This window comes from Triticum aestivum, chromosome 5A (assembly GCF_018294505.1).
Source record: "Triticum aestivum cultivar Chinese Spring chromosome 5A, IWGSC CS RefSeq v2.1, whole genome shotgun sequence".
NCBI lineage: Eukaryota > Viridiplantae > Streptophyta > Magnoliopsida > Poales > Poaceae > Triticum > Triticum aestivum.
Genome location: NC_057806.1, coordinates 653,110,808 through 653,131,712, shown reverse-complemented (window position 1 = coordinate 653,131,712; position 20,905 = coordinate 653,110,808). Strand labels below are relative to the sequence as shown.

Sequence of the window (20,905 nt, the reverse complement as noted above, 5' to 3'; positions counted from 1 at the left end):
TTGGCTTGTCGCGCCAGAAGACGCATGACAGATATTGTCACTTGCAACCAGTCAGCGTTTATACGGGGAAGATGCCTTCATGATAACTTTCTGTTAGTCCGGCAAGTGGCAAAGAAAATGCACGCTATGAAAACCCCGGGAGTGTTTCTGAAGTTGGACATAACTAGGGCTTTTGACACTCTGTCCTGGCCCTTTTTGTTCCAGGTGCTACGGAAAAAAGGGTTTGGTGAGACTTGGATGCGCTGGATTGCCATTCTACTGCAGACTGCTAGCACCAAAGTGCTTGTGAATGGAGTTCCGAGTTTCAGTTTCATGCACGCATGTGGTTTGCGTCAGGGAGATCCGATTTCTCCGCTCCTGTTCATGATTGCGATGGAGGCGCTCTCGGCCATTTTCAAAAAGGCCGAGGACGCGGGGGTGGTCAGCTCGATCAGAGGGGTCTCGGCAAGACAACATTTATCCATTTATGCGGACGATTTTGCTCTGTTTATCAAACCCTCCGACCAGGATCTACAGTTTGTGCGAGCAGCCCTACACAGTTTTGGCGAAGCCTCTAGGCTCTGGGTTAACTATAGGAAGTCGATGGTTGTGCTCATACGAGGATCGGAGGAGGACCAGAACATGATTGCTACCATCCTTCAATGTGCTATAGGCAAATTTCCATGCAAATACTTGGGCATCCCTCTATCTATCAACCAGCTTACGAAAAATGACCGGCAGCCCCTACTTGACCAAGTGAAAAAGTTCATCCCGGCCTGGCAGAAAGGCCTCATTCATAGGCCAGACGGCTTGTGCTCATTAAATCAGTGGTCTCCTCCAGACCCATACATCAGCTTATGATCCTCGAGGCGCCAGCTTGGGTGTTTGAAGAGATAAATGGTTGGATGCGATCCTTCTTTTGGGCTGGGAAGGAGAAGTCTAACGAAGGGCAGTGCTTGGTGGCGTGGAACACAATATGCCGCCCAACTTGCTAGGTTTGGGTATTAAAAACCTCAGGTTACAAGCTTTGGCGCTCAGAGTACGGTGGGAGTGGCTGCGACATACAGACCCTGAACGTCCATGGCAAGGAATCCCGTTCTTGGTTGACAACGAGGCTAAAGAGGTGTTCAACAGTTTGGTTGCGATCACAGTAGGCATCGGCAGCAGGGTTCTCTTCTGGAGGGACCGATGGATTAATGGATTGACGGTGCGAGATATAGCACCGGCTATTCTGTCTTTGGTAAATACCCGCACGATCAACAGTCGCACAGTCGAATAGGCGTTCACAGAAAACAGATGAGCGCGACATCAATGCACCCACCCCTTTCTTGGCGCTGATGCAGCTCATGCACCTCAGACTTGCAATTTCGAGGGTGGCAAGGGATACACAATTGCCGGACCAATTCAGGTGGCCAGCTGATGTTTCTGGGGTCTACTCAGCCCGCTCTACTTATCACAGGTTGTGTTTGGGTCTGACGAGAACACCAACATTCGAATGCATATGGAAGGGTTGGGCCTTACTTAAGTGCAAATTTTTTGCGTGGCTGGCCGTGCAGTACCGTGTGTGGACCTCTGACGGGCGTACCAGGCATGGTCTACAGGACACCACCTCACCATGTTGTACATGCTTGCAAGAGGAGGACACTGTGGACCACATATTGGTACAGTGCACTTACGCCCGCGAGGTGTGTGATACGTCTCCGTCATATCTATAATTTTTGATTGTTCCATGCTAATATTCTACAACTTTCATATACTTTTGACAACTTTTTATACTATTTTTGGGACTAACATATTGATCCAGTGCCCAGTGCCAGTTCCTATTTGTTGCATGTTTTTTGTTTCGCAGAATATCCATACCAAACGGAGTCCAAACAGGATAAAAACTGACAGAGATTTTTTTTGGAATATATATGATTTTTGGGAAGAAAAACCACGCGAGACGGGGCCCGAGGGAGGCACGAGGCAGGGGGCGCGCCCCACCCCCCTGGGCGCGCCCCCGACCCTCGTGGCCACCCCGTAAGGCGGTTGATGCCCTTCTTTCGCCGCAAGAAAGCTAATATCCGGATAGAGACCGTGTTAAAATTTCAGCCCAATTGGAGTTACGGATCTCCCGGAATATAAGAAACGGTGAAAGGGAAGAATCTGAGAATGCAGAAACAGAGAGAGACAAAGAGACAGATCCAATCTCAGAGGGGCTCTCGCCCCTCCCATGCCATGGAGGCCAAGGACCAGAGGGGAAACCCTTCTCCCATCTAGGGAGAAGGTCAAGGAAGAAGAAGAAGGAGGGGGCCCCTCTCCCCCTCGCTTCTGGTGGCACCGGAGTGCCACCGGGGGCCATCATCATCACCGCAATCTTCACCAACAACTTCACCGCCATCATCACCAACTCTTCCCTCCTCTATGCAGCGGTGTAACCTCTCTCTTACCCGTTGTAATTTCTACTTAAACATGGTGCTCAACGCTATATATTATTTCCCAATGATGTATGCCTATCCTATGATGTTTGATAAATCCGTTTTGTCCTATGGGTTATTTGATGATCAAGATTGGTTTGAGTTGCATGTTTTATTATTGGTGTTGTCCTATGGTGCTTTCTGTGTCGCGCAAGCGTGAGGGATTCCCGCTGTAGGGTTTGCAATATGTTCATGATTTGCTTATGATGGATGGCGTGAGTGACAGAAGCACAGACCCGAGTAAGTAGGTTGTTTGCGTATGGGATAAAGAGGACTTGATACTTTAATGCTATGGTTGGGTTTTACCTTAATGATCTTTAATAGTTGCGGATGCTTGCTAGAGTTCCAATCATAAGTGCATATGATCCAAGTAGAGAAAGTATGTTAGCTTATGCCTCTCCCTCGAATAAAATTGCAATAATGATTATCGGTCTAGTTATCGATTGCCTAGGGATAAATAACTTTCTCGTAACCAAAAGCTCTTTACTAAAACTAATTTAGTTGTGTCTTCACCTAAACAGCCCCTACTTTTTATTTACATAATCTTTATTATTTTGCAAATCTATCCAACAACACCTACAAAGTACTTCTAATTTCATATTTGTTCTATGTAAAGCGAACGTCAAGCATGCGTAGAGTTGTATCGGTGGTCGATAGAACTTGAGGAAATATTTGTTCTACCTTTAGCTCTTCGTTGGGTTCGACACTCTTACTTATTAAAAACCGTTGCGATAACTTATACTTGTGGGTTATCAGTGTGGTACCGTTTCTTCGCGCTTGGGTTATCAGTGTGGTACCGTTTCTTCGCGCTGGTACACATACCTATCCTCATACCATCACATGACGGCACTTTCACAGCATGGTGGTTGGATGCAAGGGCTAGAGTGCAGAGCAAGACGAGAAGGGCTTTTGATACGGCAGTCATCGTCATCGCCTGGTCACTGTGGAAGCAGCGTAACGCGCGTGTGTTTGGAAGAGTACACGAGCAAAGGGGTACACTGGATCTTGTTGCCCAAATCAGGATGAGCTGAGTGATTGGTACAGGGCGGGTGTGGGTAGATTACAAATTTTTGCGAGAGAGTAGCTTAATTTGTTTACTGGTGTTGTGTGCGTTTCCGTGATGCTTGCATCATAGGAAACATTCTTGTAAATATGTTTTGCTCCCTTCTATAAAAATCTATAAAAATCAGGTACGCCATTGGCGTACTCTAAAAAAAAACTTGGAATATCATATAATCATATAAGTTTTTTTTGAGACAAATATAATCATATAAGTTCTAGAATATCCAAGACACTTGGAAATAGACCTGTTCATGGACAGCCTGGCCCAAAAGCCCAACATCTGGTCTAGGCTCAGGCCCACCTGAAGCCCATCCTGAAAGCCCCAAAAAGCCCAAAACAACCATAATTACATATTTTATTCAATATATAGATATAATATATTTTTCTATAGCCCGAAAATAGCTATTCTAATTTTAAAAAGGCCACTGTTCATGTGCTTCAGGCCAGGGCAGGCCAAGCTCAGGCTTGGGATTTTTGCTTCGGGCTTTGCCAAGCCCAGCCCAAACCCAACCCGGCCGAGGGTATGATCAGGTTTACTTGGAAACAAATATTACTGTATGTTTTACATTACCAATAGACTGGACCAAGTCAAAGCCAGCATGTGATCAGAATACAAAGAACTAAGGCAAAAGGATGATCTGCAAACTCTTCTACAAATACAACTTATTTCTTTCCAAAACTTCGTAACATCAGCAGAGTAACCCCAAGTGAAAACAGTACGAACAGCTGAAAAGCAATATCCCCTTGAGTACTCAAAGATACAATGAACTGAGCGATAGACTTCCAAATGGAAATGAACTGACAATTGACCAACTCATAGACCACTTCCAAGAAAATCCTACAAAGTTAGGCTCTCAGGATCCTCAATAATTTTCGCAAAAGTTTGCAGGAATGCTGCCAAATCAGCACCATAAACAATCCTGTGATCAGCTGTGACATTGACCTGAACAAAAATGGGATCAACTTCGTTATGAACGGTGGCAATTTCAGGTAACGTTTCTTCATAAATACTCGTTATTCACACATAAATCAAACAAACACTAGAGACATATTAAGGTTGACATACACATGGATTATATATTGGCATGGTAAAAATATCCTATATAACGTTTGGCAACTATGCAGGGAAAAAGGTCCACTCAACATTCAACCTGCAACCAAGCATGGTAAAAGATTTATCCAATTCCATTCTATTATGATACTTATATTTAAAAACTATTTTATAACTTTACTATAATCAAATACAATAAATTATTATGTGTTTTTATTTTAGGTTGTCATATTATTAATCCAATTATTAATGTTCATACAATCGAATCCAATTGAAACATATTGTAACTGATTTCTACAGTAACGTGCGGGTATCATGCCTAGCTCATCACATGCTCAGGTAAATAAATCCAAGACTTATAAAATAGTGAATAGTAAGATTACCTAGACATACTTATTGTGATATTATCCCATAAGTCATGTTACCAAGGTATTGAGAGTAGGTAAACGATAGTTAACAGGTTTCTTACTCGGTCTTTAGCTAAACAGTGAGGTATTTAGTACTGGTATACCAATACGTCCTACTCTACAGCATTGTGGGAATAATTGATCCTATGCAAGGGGGGGGGGGGGGGGGGGGGGTCCCAATTAGGCTTGGCATGTCAACAATAGTCCAAAGCGATCAACACACTCTCTCAGCATTGCTACATCGTTGCGGTGCCAACCTGACCCCCCGCTTCGCCTAGCTCTGGTGGCTCAAGGAAGAACCAATTTACCGCATTAACACACAAAAGTTATATGCATTGAAAAATTAGGCGTGAACACAAGCACAAGGTGTAAATGTCCCTGGTAGTTCCTAGGTGTTGGGCGGAGGCAAAACGCCTAGCTCTTCATTGCACTTAAGGTGCACTTTGGTCAGAGAAGTACAAGGCGGAAGCAAAACGCTCGCTCAGGGGCTAGCGCTTGAAAAAAACCTTGGTAATATGTGAAAGACAACTCACCATCATTTTGCTCTTAACACTGAAGAAACCATCTTTATCAGCTGCCACTGTAGGTTTTGAGGCTCCAACAGCCATTATAGCTCCCTGCAGTCATCCACATTCAAATTCTTAGACCCCTGACCTCATTAAAACAATAGTACCTCTACCAACACCTAGAAATTACTAGACATAGTAGTAGAATAGGAGCAAGGAAACATCACCTGGCCAGGTGGAAGAATTGCATCAAATCTATCTACACCAAACATGCCCAAGTTGGACAGAGTAAATGTCCCTGCAAAACACCAAACATTCAGGTAAGTACAATTTCCATGATCATCATAAGTTTGCAATACAATCTAGTAATTAACATCCTATGCAGTCCGATAGTTTCCATACCAGAGTTGTACTCATTCGGTTGAAGCTGTTTTGCCCGTGCCTTCTTGACTAGTTCCTTCCATTTTTGTGAGAGTAAATATATATCCAGCTGCATTATTGTGGCATTTGGTAAGGTATATATATTCAGTAAACTAGCATGCTGCAGTACCTAAATAGCACAACATTTATCAGAGACAGAGGTCGCTTGTTCTTACCTTATCAGCTTGCTCCAGGACGGGTGTGATGAGTCCACCATCAATAGATACAGCCACAGCAATATTGATGGAACTGTTGTAAGTGAAGCTCGTACCATCCCTGCAGCTAGCGTTCACCACAGGGTGCTGCGCAAGCGCCATGGCAGCGGCCTTCGCAAGCAACACAGTCATCGTCACCCCCTTTGGCTTCACCTGATAAAACAGAACCAATCCAACCATCACCGCCTGGTCACGATCGAAAAGCAGAATGGCAGTTGCACAGCCCAAATTAAGACTCCACATGCAGCACCTTCTCATACAGCGCATCGAGCTTATCAGTGAGAATGGGGTAACCAACACGGAATGCTGGCACTGACAGGCTCTCTACCATGTTCTTGCTCACTGCAGCCTGCATTGCAGTGAACGGAACTACCGTGGCACCGGGCACCGGCGGAAGCACGGCGGCCTGAGGCACGGCCTTTACTGACGAAGCTGCAGCCACAGGTGCAGCAGCAGGAGTGGGAGCCACCTTTGGTTTTGGCTGGATGCCAGCGGCTGCCTCAACATCAGCCGGCGTAATTCGGCCGAACTGCCCGGTGCCGGTCACCTTGGCAAGGTCCACCCTATGCTGCTTGGCCAGCTTCTTAGCCTGCGGCGTGGCAACGCCCTTGGTCCCCGCGGCCACAGGCGCGGGAGCAGCAGCCACCGGAGCCGCCGGCGGGGGCGGTGGAGCGGCGGCGTCCGAAGGAGCAGGGGCCTGCTGCTGGGGCTGTCCGCTGGAGAGCGCCTTGGCCTGGGCGACGGCGAGCGCGACGTCCTCCTCAGACTCGGCGAGCAGGGCGATGGGGGCGCCGACGGGGGCGGTCTCCCCCGCGGGGACGAGGACGGCGGCGACGATGCCGTCGTAGAAGGTCTCGACGTCCATGTCGGCCTTGTCGGACTCGACGACCACGACGGCGTCGCCCTTGGTGACGCGGTCGCCCTCCGCGGCGGCCCAGGACACGATCTTGCCCTCCGTCATGGTGGAGCTGAGCGCCGGCATGAAGATCTCCCGGATCTTGGCGCGGACCACCACCGGGCGGCGCCGGCGCGTCGTGGCCGCGCACGACGCCGGCGCCGGCGCCGCGAGGCGCAGGCGCGCGGACAGGGCGGAGGCGGAGGCGGAGAACGCGAGGGGGGCCGAGGACGCGGCCATTGCAGAGCTCGCTCGAGGGTGTGGGGGGCGAGGAGGGTAGCGGGGGTTTGGTTGGCCTTGGGTATTTGAGGCGGGGGCGGAGAAAGCGAGGCGAGGGGGGGCGGAGTTTCTCCAAGTTGTCATCTCTTGTTTTGTTGGTGCTTTGTTTTTTTTCCTCCTACAGTTCCATCTCAGTGATTGTATGTGCATTGTTGCTTATTATTCTCAAACGTGGTTTTATACTTTTGTTCGGCAAGCCGATAAAAATGCCTGTGTGCATCCTAAGATGCAGAGGCCGGGGGTTTCAACCTTCTTTCCGAAAAAGAGAAAAAAATGTAGGTATTCTTTTTTATTGAGTGTCCCTTTTCTTCTAGGTGACAGCTCAAGAATTTGTGTGATCAAATGATCGGTTTGATATTCATTCTTGCACCTAACAACTTGTATGTTGATGATTTCTGCAATAAATAAAATTTGAAGGAACCGTCGCTTGCAACTTTTCCAAGAAGCAGGCAATAAATTTTTCACCTTTCTAAACTTGATTTTGCTATATATAAAAAATGTTGCCTTATCCAACTCAACACTATTTTTTTTATTGAAACGTCAAGATTTTCATTTAGAGCAAACAAAGGGGGGTTTATAGAGCAATCCTTTATCATGAGTTTGGCCATAACTCGGGCCGTGCTTTGGGCCGGGCCTAAAAAAGCTGGCTCGAAGGTCGGGCCAGACCGGGCTATTACTCATCTAGAGAACATCTCTTCCCAAAATGTGTGGCTGCTCTCACCACCATGCGCCCCTGGGTCTTAGCCCTGGCCTCCCCATGGTGCTCACAGTTGTTCTTCTAACTAAAAATGCCAAAGATGCTAGTGCTTGTTGACTGACTTTTCTGCCTAACTCATAAGACAAGATCCCCAAAGAGTAGCATAACATACAATGTGGACCATGTATGCAATGTAAAGCACCCAAATTTTCTAAAAGGAACAACTTATGACACATGAATATAACTGTAGAAGCATCTCCAAAATGCTACAAGTCATCCACAATGTCCATTTGCTTAAGTTCTAACCACCAATATATTATTTGCCATAATAATAGCCTTCTAAACAACAATTTCCTTCTTTTGCTTTAATTTGATCATTATTTTTGTGACTTAACCAATGAATACCAAAAGATTTCCACTTTCTTCTGTAGTCGTATTTTTCACTCTTCAAGAATTATAATGCTCTCGTAAAGTAGCAAGGAAGGTGGCAGACTTGGGATTGAATCTTACATTGAACAATCCATATTCTTATTATGATATCTTGCATATAAGTAGGGATCAGGGTATATCTGGCTAAATAACACTGCACACTGCTATTCAAGATGGATAAATAATATTTTCATTACAACTGATCAGAAGCGATCCTGATGGCCAAATAATTGTAGGAGCAGATCTATTATTTCTGTACAGGTTTAAAATGTTCATCAAAATACACACCACTTGCCTTTAAGGAAAAAAAATCAAACTAGTGACATGATTGATACTATTTCTCAGATGTTTAAGAATATTGCCACAACCTAAGGTCAAATGCCTTGTATATCACTACAGGATCCATTCAAGTCACCGTTTATCCCGGCACAAAATACATATATCTAACGAAGAAGCCTTTTGAGTACCTTAAAGTTCTGAAACTAGAATCATATGCACAATACAGATTGCTGTTTCAGATGCTAGATATAATCCTGGCAGGCTGCTACTCAATCTTTTTTTTAGATAAAAGGCGAGAGCCCGACTTTATAGATAAAACCACCAGGCAGAGTCACAACCAACAGAAGGCACCACATAAGTATAACAAAACACGCCTAAGAAGTGAGGGTACAAGGCATCTAGCCTATCATGGCACGCAGGCCAGCCAAGCGAGCAATCAAACCACTAAGAGACCGGCCTCCTGGAACACCGCAGCAGGGAAGAAGCCGTAGATTTCATTTTCGATAGCATATCGTCGAACGCCTCTAGGTCCCCATCCTTAGTCAATGATCTCCACTGCTGCAAAAAGACATTGGCTTTAAATAAGCAACTCACAGGGTTAGCCGGGAAAATGTGTTCAATAGTGAACTTGTTTCTAGTAGTCCAAAGCAACCAACAAATCGCAGCCCAGCCCACCATGAAAACCCGCTTAGACCGGCCTGCTTAAGAATTAATACAACACCGAAGATCCTCGAAAGAGGATGGGTTTCAAGGAACACGAAGCCAAAGTCTAATGCAACTCCAAAAGAATTTAGCCAAAGAGCACTGAAAAAAGATATGTTCGGTATTCTCTAGGGCACCGCACAGTTGACAACCATCAGAACCCGGCCCGTTCCTCTTCTTAATCTGGTCAGCCGCAGGAAGTTTGCGACGGAGAGCTTGCCAAAGGAAGATTTTGATCTTAGGAGAGATGCGGGCAGACCAAATGAGTTTAAACTTGTCAGTGCGAACACCAGCGATGAGTTGCGAATACGCCGACTTGACAGAAAAACGTCCCGAAGAGGAATGAGGCCAAATAACGGAGTCCTCTTCCTCCGAGAGCAGGGGGAAGCAGGCAGTAAGGCGTTGCCAATCTTCCAACTCCACAGGGGAAAGAGAACGCCGGAAATCTAAAACCCAGCCCTGAGCCGAGAGCTCAGAGATAGAGATCTCGGGGTTAGCACAAAACGAAAACAAAGTCGGGTGAGCCACCGCAAGAGAAGTGTCCCCAACCCACCAGTCTAATCAAAAACGAGTAGATTTGCCGTTACGAACAACGAATTTCACAAGGGACCAGAAAATCGGTCTAATACTAACAAGCTGACGCCAAAATTGAGAGCCACCAGAAGAGGGAGCGAACATAGAGCTCGAGGAGGGAAAATATTTAGCTTTGAGAAGGCTCAGCCAAGCAGGGCGATCATCAAGGGACATAATCTTCCACCACCATTTTAACAAAAGGAATTTATTCATGATCCTGGTATTAATGATGCCTAAGCCCCCATGATCTTAGGTCTGCAGATGAGGTCCCACTTAACCATCCTATATTTGCGTTTCTTGTCGGAGGAATTCCAGTAGAAGGCACCCCTGTGCTTATCGAAGCCCGAGTGAGTCCCTTCGGACAGGAGATAAAAGCCCATTAGAAACATTGGGAGGGAGGAGAGATAGGAGTTGGTAAGGGCAACCTTGCCCGCCTGAGAATTATAACGGCCTCGCCACGACAAAACTCTGTTGCCCACTTTAGACACTGCCGGGGCGAAATCTTTGGCCAAAAGCTTAAGAGGGGAAATGGGTAGGCCCAAATATTTGAGAGGAAAGGATCCTAGCGAGCAGTTCAAAAGATGGGCCACCCTCTGCGCTTCCGAGACAGTTACCCCAGTCACAATGACCTCGCTTTTAGAGAAATTGATTTTCAGGCCCGACAGAGCTTCAAAGCAGAGAAGAAGAAATTTCAGATTCGTGATGGAGTTATCATTAAGTTCAACCATAATGATGGTGTCGTCCGCATACTGTAGGTGAGAGATGCCATTAGAAATAAGATGGGAGCTAACAGGTGAGATGTGACCTGCAGCCGCAACACGAGACAGAATGTGAGATAGAGCATCAGCCACAAAATTAAAAAGCAAGGGAGACGCTGGGTCTCCTTGTCTTAAGCCCCTGCCGTTCACAAAGAACTTACTGGTCTGGCCATTGACAGCCACCGCCGTGTGGCCACCAGTGACAAGTTGCATCAGGCGGTGAACCATCGAACCATCGAAGCCCTTGGCCAACAAAACTTGTCGCAGAAAACTCCAGCTGACCGAGTCATACGCCTTTTCAAAATCAAGCTTAAGGACCACAGCCTTGGTGTTCTTACAGCTAAGGTCATGAATTATCTCATGTAAGCAAAGCACTCCGTCCAAAATGAATCTCCCCTTAATGAACGCGGATTGGAAAGGGCTAATGACCCGATGGGCGATCGGAGAAATCCTAGTGGCCATCCCCTTGGCAGGAAACTTAGCAAAATTGTTAATCAAAGCAATTGGCCTGAATTGGGAAATCAGGTCAGCGCCTTTGACTTTAGGGATGAGGGTGAGAACTGCGTAGTTAAGTCTCGGGATGTCAACAGTCCCCAACCAAAAGCCTTGAGATATAGCCATAATTAGGCCTTTTAGCTGAGGCCAGAATTGCTAGAAGAAAGTAATAGAAAAACCGTCAGGCCTAGATGCCGCATTCGGGTTGCTAGAACGGATCGTCTCAAAAATTTCCTTTTCCGTGGGAGGGATCCGCAAACTGTCATTATCAGCATTCGAAAGCTGATCCGGAGGAGACCAAAAGGGCGAGGCCAACTTAAAGCCTAAAACAGGTTTAGCCGCTAGGAGGTTAGAGAAAAAGTCAACCACATGACGCATAATCACCGCGGGATCAGAAACCCTGACACCGTCTATCATAAGGCTATCAATAATGCATCTCCGATGCCTGCCGTTAGCAATCGCAAAGAAATAGGACGTGGGTGAGTCACCCTTTAAGGTCCAGTTGATAGTACCACGCTGTTTCCAGTACACTTCCTCTTGCCTATGAATGCCCAGCAGCGCCTCTTCTAAACCATATCGAGTTTGCCATTCAAGCAAGGACAGCCCCGAACCATCGGTGCGTTTGTCTAAAACGCCAATTTGAGCCACCAACCTAGCTTTGTCACGCCTTGACTCAGCGTAGTGGTTTTTAGACCAGCCTCTAAGGAATCTACGCAGAAAATAAGAGCATTGATGCCAATCATCCATCGGGCCAAAAGAGCGGCGAGTAGAAGAAAGGAACGACAAAATCTTTTGTGCCACCAACTCATTAAAGCCCTCCACTTGTAGCTATGAAGCATCAAACTGGAATCTCGGGAAACCCATTGAACGCGAACCATCATCTAAAATCAAGGGGGTGTGATCAGAGCCAACACAGGCAAGGGCTCTAAGACTGACACGGGGGAATAAAGAATCCCACCTAGAACACACAAAAACCCTATCAAGAACAGAACGGATAGGGGGAGTTTGATGGTTAGACCAAGTGAAACGGGCTCCAACCCTAGGAATCTCCTGAATAGCCGTGTCCCTAATGAAAGCATTAAATGCATCAGCCAGGGGCCAAGAGAAGTTAGGCGAGCTCTTGTCAGTAGGGAAACGGAGCATGTTAAAATCGCCCCTATCAGGAGGGGTAGCTGACATGATTCAATTTTAATACTAAGCTCGTCCAAAAAGGCATAGGACATCGCATGGTCAGCCGGACCATAAACCACCATGATTTCCAACAAGGAGTTGAGAGACCTAAGAGAAACCACCGTGCTTGCCCAAAAAATGCCATGGTCAAAAGCCACAAAATCAAAAGTATCTTTTTTGGAGCCAAGCAAAAAACCGCCCGAATGACCAACCGAGGCCACAAAATTCCAATGAAATTTGTCTATCCCAGCAATGGCCGATAGTTCGCTTGAGGAAAAGGAAGATTTGATAGTCTTGACAAGGCCAATAAATTCTACGTTTTCAGATCGAACCAAGTCTTTAAGTTGGTCCCTGCGCCCCCTAGCGCCGAAACCTCGAATATTCCAGAATAAGGCCTTCATCTAAAAGACAAGTTTTTAATACGGAGACTCGACCTGCTCGGCGCCATGCAGGATTTTGCTCGCTTCCCCACCCCACATTTAGAAATCACCAGGGGAGCTTGACACCTATCTTCTCCCCCCTCGTCCCCACCGGCCACAACCGGTGGGATGCCTGAAACCACCCCAGCTTCCTTTGTTTTCGTGATATCGGCCTGGGCTATCTCATTTGCCCTAATAATACCAAGAATAGACGAGGGGGAACCCAAGCTAGAGTCTAAGCAAATACCAACATCATCTAGAATTTTAAGCAAGTGATCATCAGATTGTGAAGGAAGAACTAAACGCACCGGAGAGGAAGCCGTTGGAAGGGCGGGGGAGGGGGCTGGGAGCGAACCTGAAGGGGGAAGATCCCGAGCCGCGGCACGCTGAGCGGCCCGATCGGCCACCCGCTCACCGCTGTTGGAGACGCGGCCGCTCTTGCGGGCCGTAGACGCAGGCGAGCGCACGGGCACTGGGCGAGCACGACTAGGGGAAGCCGCCGCAGAGGACGGGCCCGAAGCCGCACCCATATCAGCATCAAGCCTTCGGCAGAACCCAGCCGCGGACTGCCTAGAGTCACCAGAAGCACGGCTCTTGGCGGAGTATTTCTTGACAGAGGACTTCTTCTTCTTCTTGGATACAGCAAGGCCAGCCGGGGGAAGATCTTCAATGCCAGACAAGGAGGGAGAAGCGGGACGGGCAGGGAGGTTGGAGCACACCGCCGAGAAAGGCGTGCCCTTAGCCCCGCCCGAGGCCGCAACCCCTCCACCCAGGCCAGGCGCCGAGTCCTGGGCCCCCTGCCAGCAGGCGCATTCTCCTTTAGCATATCCTGATCTTCGGGAGAAAGCCCATCCCACTCCGACTGGGTGAAACGAGGATCGGTCCCAAACATGGAGTCGTCAGGGCATCCATCACCATCTTTGCTTTTGTCGCCATTGCCAGAGGCCGGGGGCGGAGGAGGAGGCTACACCGGACCCGAGGCCACCTCCACCCGCACCCGGAGCCGAAAGCCACCAGCCGCAGGGAAGACATCAATGGCGCCATGAATGCACAGAGGATCAACACACCAGACCCGAAGCCGGGCCGGCCCCAGGATGGCCAGAGAGTCTTGGTCCACTTCAATAGGTTTCCCGATGAGGACCCCAAAAGCCATGAGGAACGCCGTGGTGCGCATGCTAGGAGGGACATCTTCGACCAATACCCACACGTCAGACAGAGAAGAGATCGCCTTGAAGCAGCTTTGACCGAGACCACAAGTTGATTCAGAGGCAGCGTGAAGCTAGTGCATGATGAGATCATACGGAGGCTCTCTTTGGAAGGAAAAGTCGCAGCAAAATCAAACTCAGACAATTGGCGGATTTGCCAATCCCAGCCGCCCTCATCCCATTGCTGAAGTTCGTCAAGAAGGGTCTGGGAAGAAATGCGTTTAGCCTGGACGGAAATGATGCCAACATTGGAAAGCGACGGGATAGGGGCTGCCTCCGGGATCCCCCTATCTAGAGCAAAGGAAGAACACCCAAGGAGGTCGGTGCCATAATGAACAAAAGCGGGGGGCTTGACACGATTCTGGCAATCCACCGTGAGGTGACCATCTTCTCTGCAAATGAGGCAAAAGGGAGGGTTTTCACACCGAGATTGGAAATGGCCGGGGCGGTGACACGCGAAACAGGTGAGGATGGGGTTGGAGACTTGGGATTGGGGAGGGATGCGACCAGAGCCACGAGGAGGAGGAAGAATGCCATCACCAGGCAAAACTGGCCCAGATCCAGAGCCCCGCCCGGCAGCAGGGCCAACAGGGTGGCGGACCGGAGCCCCCGACGTGCCGCGTGGGAAGAAACGGGACGGACCACCCCCAGCCGCCACTGGAGCCCGAAACGGAGCACCGCCCCGGGGAGCAGCACCCAGCGGAGGAGACGCCTGGGAAGGCCCCGACGAGCCCCCCCCCCCGACTGGCCGCCGCCGCCTGCTCCCAGGGATCGACCGCACCCGAAGGAGCACCAGACACGGGGGGGGGGGGGGGGAGGCACCAACGGGCCCGACCCAGAGGCGCGGGGAGACACACTGGCCGACGCCGCCGCCGGCCCCGCCTCCGGGGCGAGAGAGGCCTAAAGCTTCGCACGGAGAGCCGCCTCGTACTCCAGATCCGCAGCCGCCTCGCCGGAGCCATCGCGCCCCCGCTTCTGGACGGAGACCGCCTCACTGGAGGACGCACGGGAGCGGTCCATCGCAGCCACCGCCGCAAAAGGGAGGGAGAGGGGAGGGGGAGGAGTAGATCTGGCGAAGCGCCGAATGGGTAGACGGTGACGGGATAGATCTGAGGAGGAGGCAGGAAACCCTAGAAATGGGGGAGCCGCACCCCTCCACACCCATAAATACCCTGACCGAGCCAGGCCCAGCTTGATAGAAGGCCTCACAGGAGGGGTGGGCTGGGCCTGGGCCACCCGCGGCCCAGAAACCAGAGAAGGGAGGGGGGAAATCAGACAGAGACGCCAAGGCCAACACCGAAACTGGCCCAGCCGACCCAGAAGCACCCGGCGGGGCCCGCTCCACAGGCAAGGGAGCCAGCGCCGCCCCCGAACCCAGATCTAGGGTTGGCACCAACGGCGACGCCGCCGGAGCAACGGCGGCCACAACGGGGGGCGAGCACGCAGGGGAACCCGCCGGAGAGCCAGACGCCGGAAGCGGCGCAGCCCCATCCACCCCAACGGAACCAAGGGACCAACACGACACACGCCGGCGACCACGCGAAACGCGGCGCCACCCATCCACATCCAAGGCAGGCCCAACAGGCCGCCCCCGCCCCCCGGGCGCGAACTTGCGCCGACGACCCGCCGCCGCAGCCACGGAAGGACAGCACACCGAGTCAGGGCGGGGAGGAGGAGAAGGAGCCTCCGAATCCGACCCGGAGCCCTCGGAGTCCAACGCCCAGAACTTATTGGATCGGGGAGGGCCCCCCGCCCCCCGGGCGCGAACTTGCGCCGGCGACCCGCCGCCGCAGCCATGGAAGGACAGCACACCGAGTCAGGGCAGGGAGGAGGAGAAGGAGCCTCCGAATCCGACCCGGAGCCCTCGGAGTCCAACGCCCAGAACTTATTGGGTCGGGGAGGGGCGATGCGGCCAGAGCGAGATGGGGAGATTAGTGAGCAGAGGGGAGCGGCACGCGACGCCGGAGCGGAGCCCGGAGGAGTCCGCGAAGGGGAGGGAGGGAGAGGGGTCGCAAGGGGCAGGGACGCCGCCGGGGCGGAGCCAGAGGTAGGTGGCGCCACGCGGAGGGGGAGGGGGGAGGGAGGGGAGAGGAGAGCCATTCCCGACTCTTGGCTACTCAATCACAAAGCATTTTAGAACGTTCCTAATGCTTTATCCAAATTACCTGCGTGTAGTAAAGTATAAATCATGAACTAGCATGATAAGTCTTTACTTGTTCGCCTAAAACATGCTTGACTTTACATGATAAAATCCAAGTGTAGATGATATCTGCTGGCATAATTGGCACAAGATAACCAGTGTAACTTGCTCATGCATGATACGATTCAATTTATAGCCACACAAATGATCATCAAATCATGTTAATAACTTAAAACCTGCTGATATAGGTGTCACTGTTAAAATGAATATAAAGTCTAGCAGAACAAGCTATTTGCCTGCTAAAGTGCTAGTTGTTATACCTACAGTATATCCAACCAGAATTTAATTACTACATGGGTGACCATCTGCAGGTAAACAGTGGAACAAGAAAAAATGCCACAATCTCAGGCTGCTTAGACCTTTCAAAGTCAATCATTGCATTTGCATGGTCACAACTTGAAAAGGCACAACAGCTGTGGCTCAATGTCTCACAGTTTCGCTTAAAAGATGCCAATCATCCTGATTTCCAGAAAGTATGACAACCACTTACAAGACAACACAACTACATTCCTGTTAAAGATCCATTCTAGTTCTCTATGAGATATGAAAATGCTTGGTACTGACACAGTTTGAGATGTCCTTAGCCCTTGAACTGCCACTCCCTACGGCACATAGGGCAAAGGGCGGTTGATGTTTGAGAATTGACCCACTTGAGTATGCAGTGAAGATGGAAAGCATGGTTGCAGGCACCCCAAATGATTGGGCACTCATCACCAGGGAACTTACAGTCAGGGCAGCAGCCGTCAAAAGCCATCCTGCATATGCCACATGTCTCATCCTGTGCGTCCCATGTCCAAGAAGCCACCGCATGCCACTGAAGAATTTTGACCTTCATGATTGTTACCTGGTATACAGCACTAGGTGCAATACATGAGTCATGAGAACATTACTAATTGCAGTCAGATTGCAATCAAGAAGGAATAAGGCAGCCAGGAAAGAGAAATTCACTAAATTAAATGGTATAAAAGGACACATGTATTAGCTTTCATGTCTTCAATTTTATGGCTGAAGATGCAGCTTGCAGGTAAAGATAGAATGACAGATAGCTACAAGGATACAAGTCAATAACAGAGTACACCATTCGAATGGCTCAAAAGTCACAACTTACTAGCATTCAGAAAGCGACATGCTCTACAAATTTCCTCATGATATGCAGGGGCGGGCTTAACACGAGAGATAGGAATACAGTTGAACCATGGATTTCACAGAAAAAAAGCTGTGCTTGCACATCAAATGCTATGGCTCAACTAAGATCGACTATGCTGGGAAAGAATCTAATGGGGGATGGATTCGAATGGCTCAAGGAGGATGATGCTGTGTTATCTCCAGAATGGATTGACCATAAATCAAGAAAGATATAATTGACAGAGCTGGGGGGAAATCACAGGAACAGTAGGAACCCTATAGAAAGGAAACAGTGCTCTATTCCTTTGACTATTCCTACTTCTATTGTTATACTTCTCCGTCCAAGTTAGTTATCATGTTTCTTCTGTGAACTTCACGGATCAACTGTATTCCTATGTCTCGTGTTAAGCCCGCCCCTGCATATCGTGAGGAAATTTGTAGAGCATGTCGCTTTCTGAATGCTAGTAATTGTGACTTTTGAACCATTCAGAATTTGTTTTAAATTTGAAACGCCTCTTGAGATGAGTGCCAAAGGTTGAATAGCTCCTTTTTCATTTTGGACTGGATTGCTGCCCAACTCGTTCAAATGGTATGTCGCAGCACGAAATGGTGGCAAGAACCCGGGCTTGGCTCCATAACCGGCATCAACTAGGTAGAATTTTACTAAAAAAATGAAACAAATATTGGTGCCAATGGTTTGTTTTAAGGCAATAATATATGGTCATATGGAAGATTTCTAAGGTAATTTCTCACCTTGTGGAACTTGTAGGCCTCTATCACGCCCTAATGCATCAGCTAAAACGGTTGCATCATGTGTTGCCCTTCCCAACCAGCCAACACATATATGAAGTGGAGGTCAAAATCTACCGCTGCCATCAGGTTTTGAGTGGTAAAAGCCTTCCTACCACGAAAATAATTCTCCACATCTTTGGTAACAGATGCTGGTGGTGGTGGCCTTGCATAATCATTACATAGCTCGCCTATGGCGTGAAGGATGCTGAATGTGTAGGATGATCTACTCCTTCCGTTCCATATCAATTGTCGCCGAATTGCTGATTTAGTACAACTTTGTACTGAAGTTGTACTAAATCAGCGACAATTAATAAGGATCAAAGGGAGGTTTTTGTTTTTGTTTTTTGCAACAACCCTATTCTGAAGGTTTATGTCCAATAGTATGCAAAAACAATGCGAATTGTTGCTCCACACTTGCATATGGACTGTTTTCTAGCAACTTGCGATCCCTCAATATGTCACACGATCCAAAGAACAGAGCTCTTTCAAACCTTAACATGTTTTTACAAATCACATCACATTGCCAAATTTTCTCTTTCATGCATCGAGCCATAGGTAATACGTGGTTTTCTCTTCCTTATTATAGCCCGAACAATGACAGCCATTGAAGCAAGTGCAACAAAAACAGTGCCTCCCCTAATCATCCTTTTTTGTTTTATCCATTTCTTGACCGTCTACAAATCGTGCGTGCTATCAAAATATGGCTACCAACGACTTCTAATCATGGATTCGAAGATATTAGACAGCAGCCTATACTGAAAATATGGATGGGACAGCAGTATTGAGTAGAGAAATTGGACAGAGAGCATATGGCCATCATTCCCATCTCAATCTCCTCTCTATCTCTCTCTCGGGTGGGGTACGAGGAGGCAACATGAGATGGGTGTTGCTTGCTAGTAAAAGGGGGAGGAGGGGGTGGACCGTACCTCTCTGCACCGCCGCAGCCGCTGCTAGCCCACTGCTAACCCGCCGTAGAAGCCGCCGCAGCCGCTCGTGCCTCCCCGCTGCCGTCCCCTCTCCGCTAGGTCTACCACGCCATCGGAGAGGGAGAGACGAGAGAGGGACGGGGGAGAGGCGGCGGCCGGCGGCGTTGGAGAGGGCGAGACGAGGGAGAGTCCGGATCGAGAGGGGGAGTAGGAGGCCTGGAAGGAACCCAGGAATCTCGTAACAGGCCAGCACCCAGCAATTGGGCTCGGGCCGGTAAGAAAATCATATAGAGAGGAAAAGAAAGGGAACCGAGGACTTGGGCTAGACTATTTTGCAGTTTGCAGCCAGCAGCCCAGCTTGTTCTCCACACACACACACTCACCAAAAAAAAAAGCCAGCAGTCCAGAGGAAAGAAACGTGAATGAACTGAAATGTACCCATGGAGGTGTTTGCTTCGTCATTTTTTTGTCCATCACCTATTTATATGCTGTAAACAGAAAACGTTACCTGCATTTGGTGACTTGCCTCCGTAATCGCATCCTTTGCCTCCGTAATCGCATCCATGTTCTTGATGACGACATGATGCCTACCTGCCGCATGTACGTGTGTGATTCATTCATCCCCAATTTCACATCTACTTAGTCTATGGTTATATTTAAGGCGCAAGAGAGCGCCAGCGCGCGTCCCCGCCGTGCGTCACTCCGACGCCGGCGTCCACTTCCCCGCCGTGTGCCTTTCTGGCAGCGGCGTCCACTTCCCCGCCGTGTGCCTCTCCAGCTGCGGCGTCCTCCCTCGGCTCCTCGCCGGTGGTCGGCTCCCCCTTTCCCGCCCCATCCTTTGCTAGCTCCCGCCCCTGCCGTGCCATGGCAGAAAGCCCGAGGTCGGTCACCTCGACCTTTCAGGGGGAGAGGCCGATGGTTTCTGGGTTGGGGCTCTCGGCGGCGAAGATGGCTCCGGACGCGCTGGGTGCTGCGGACACTGGGGCGGGCTCGACGCGTCAGATCTCGCAGTGGCAGGAGGCCCCTGCGTCCAAGAAGACATTATGGCTGTTGGGGAACGTAGTAATTTTAAAAAAAATTCTACGCACACGCGAGATCATGGTGATGCACAGCAACGAGAGGGGAGAGTGTTGTCCACGTACCCTCGTAGAGCGAAAGCAGAAGCGTTATCACAACACGGTTGATGTAGTCGTACGTCTTCACGATCTGACCGATCAAGTACCGAACGTACGACATCTTCGAGTTCAGCACACGTTCAGCCCGATGACGTCCCTCGAACTCCGATCTAGCCGAGTGTTGAGGGAGAGTTTCGTCAGCACGACGGCGTGGTGACGATGTTGATGTTCTACCGACGCAGGGCTTCGCCTAAGCACCGCTACAGTATTATCGAGGAGGACTATGGCGGAGGGGGGCACCACACACGGCTAAGAGATCAATGATCAATTGTTGTGTCTCTGGGGTGCCCCCTGCCCCCGTATATAAAGGAGCAAGGGGGAGGTGCGGCCGGCCAGGGAGGAGGCGTGCCGGGAGGAGTCCTACTCCTACCGGACTCCCCCCCTTTTCCATGTTGGACTAGGAGAGAGAGGGGGAAGAGGTGGAGGGGAGGAAGGAAAGGGGGGGGCGCCGCCCCCCTCTCTTTGTCCTATTCGGACTAGGGGGGAGGGGCGCGCGGCCCTGCCCTGGCCTCCTCTCCTCTCTTCCACCAAGGCCCACTAAGGCCCATTAAGTTCCCGGGGGGTTCCGGTAACCTCCCGGTACTCCGAAAAAAAATCCCGATTTCACCCGGAACACTTCCGATATCCAAACATAGGCTTCCAATATATCAACCTTCATGTCTCGACCATTTCGAGACTCCTCGTCATGTC

General features: G+C 49.5%; 2 protein-coding genes across 3 annotated transcripts; both read right to left on the bottom strand.

Moving 5' to 3' along the window:
• Positions 1 to 4,034: 4,034 nt before the first annotated feature.
• LOC123105658 (dihydrolipoyllysine-residue acetyltransferase component 4 of pyruvate dehydrogenase complex, chloroplastic) lies at positions 4,035 to 7,279 on the bottom strand. The gene is made up of 6 exons (XM_044527760.1): positions 6,347 to 7,279; positions 6,058 to 6,249; positions 5,864 to 5,951; positions 5,689 to 5,759; positions 5,489 to 5,572; positions 4,035 to 4,440 (listed from the first exon to the last, which is right to left on the bottom strand). The coding sequence occupies exons 1-6, from the start codon at positions 7,229 to 7,231 to the stop codon at positions 4,336 to 4,338; spliced, it is 1,425 nt and encodes a 474-aa protein (XP_044383695.1). The 5' UTR covers positions 7,232 to 7,279; the 3' UTR covers positions 4,035 to 4,335.
• Positions 7,280 to 16,557: 9,278 nt separating this feature from the next.
• On the bottom strand, positions 16,558 to 19,299 carry LOC123105659 (anaphase-promoting complex subunit 11). Of its 2 annotated transcripts, none has more exons than XM_044527761.1 (2): positions 19,041 to 19,299; positions 16,558 to 17,041 (listed from the first exon to the last, which is right to left on the bottom strand). In XM_044527761.1, exon 2 carries the CDS (start codon positions 17,030 to 17,032, stop codon positions 16,778 to 16,780), a length of 255 nt encoding a protein of 84 aa, XP_044383696.1. In that variant the 5' UTR covers positions 17,033 to 17,041; positions 19,041 to 19,299; the 3' UTR covers positions 16,558 to 16,777. The 2 variants fall into 2 exon arrangements, with proteins under 2 accessions (XP_044383696.1, XP_044383697.1); XM_044527762.1 differs by having other exon boundaries at positions 16,558 to 17,054; positions 19,041 to 19,298.
• Between the last annotated feature and the right edge of the window lie 1,606 nt (positions 19,300 to 20,905).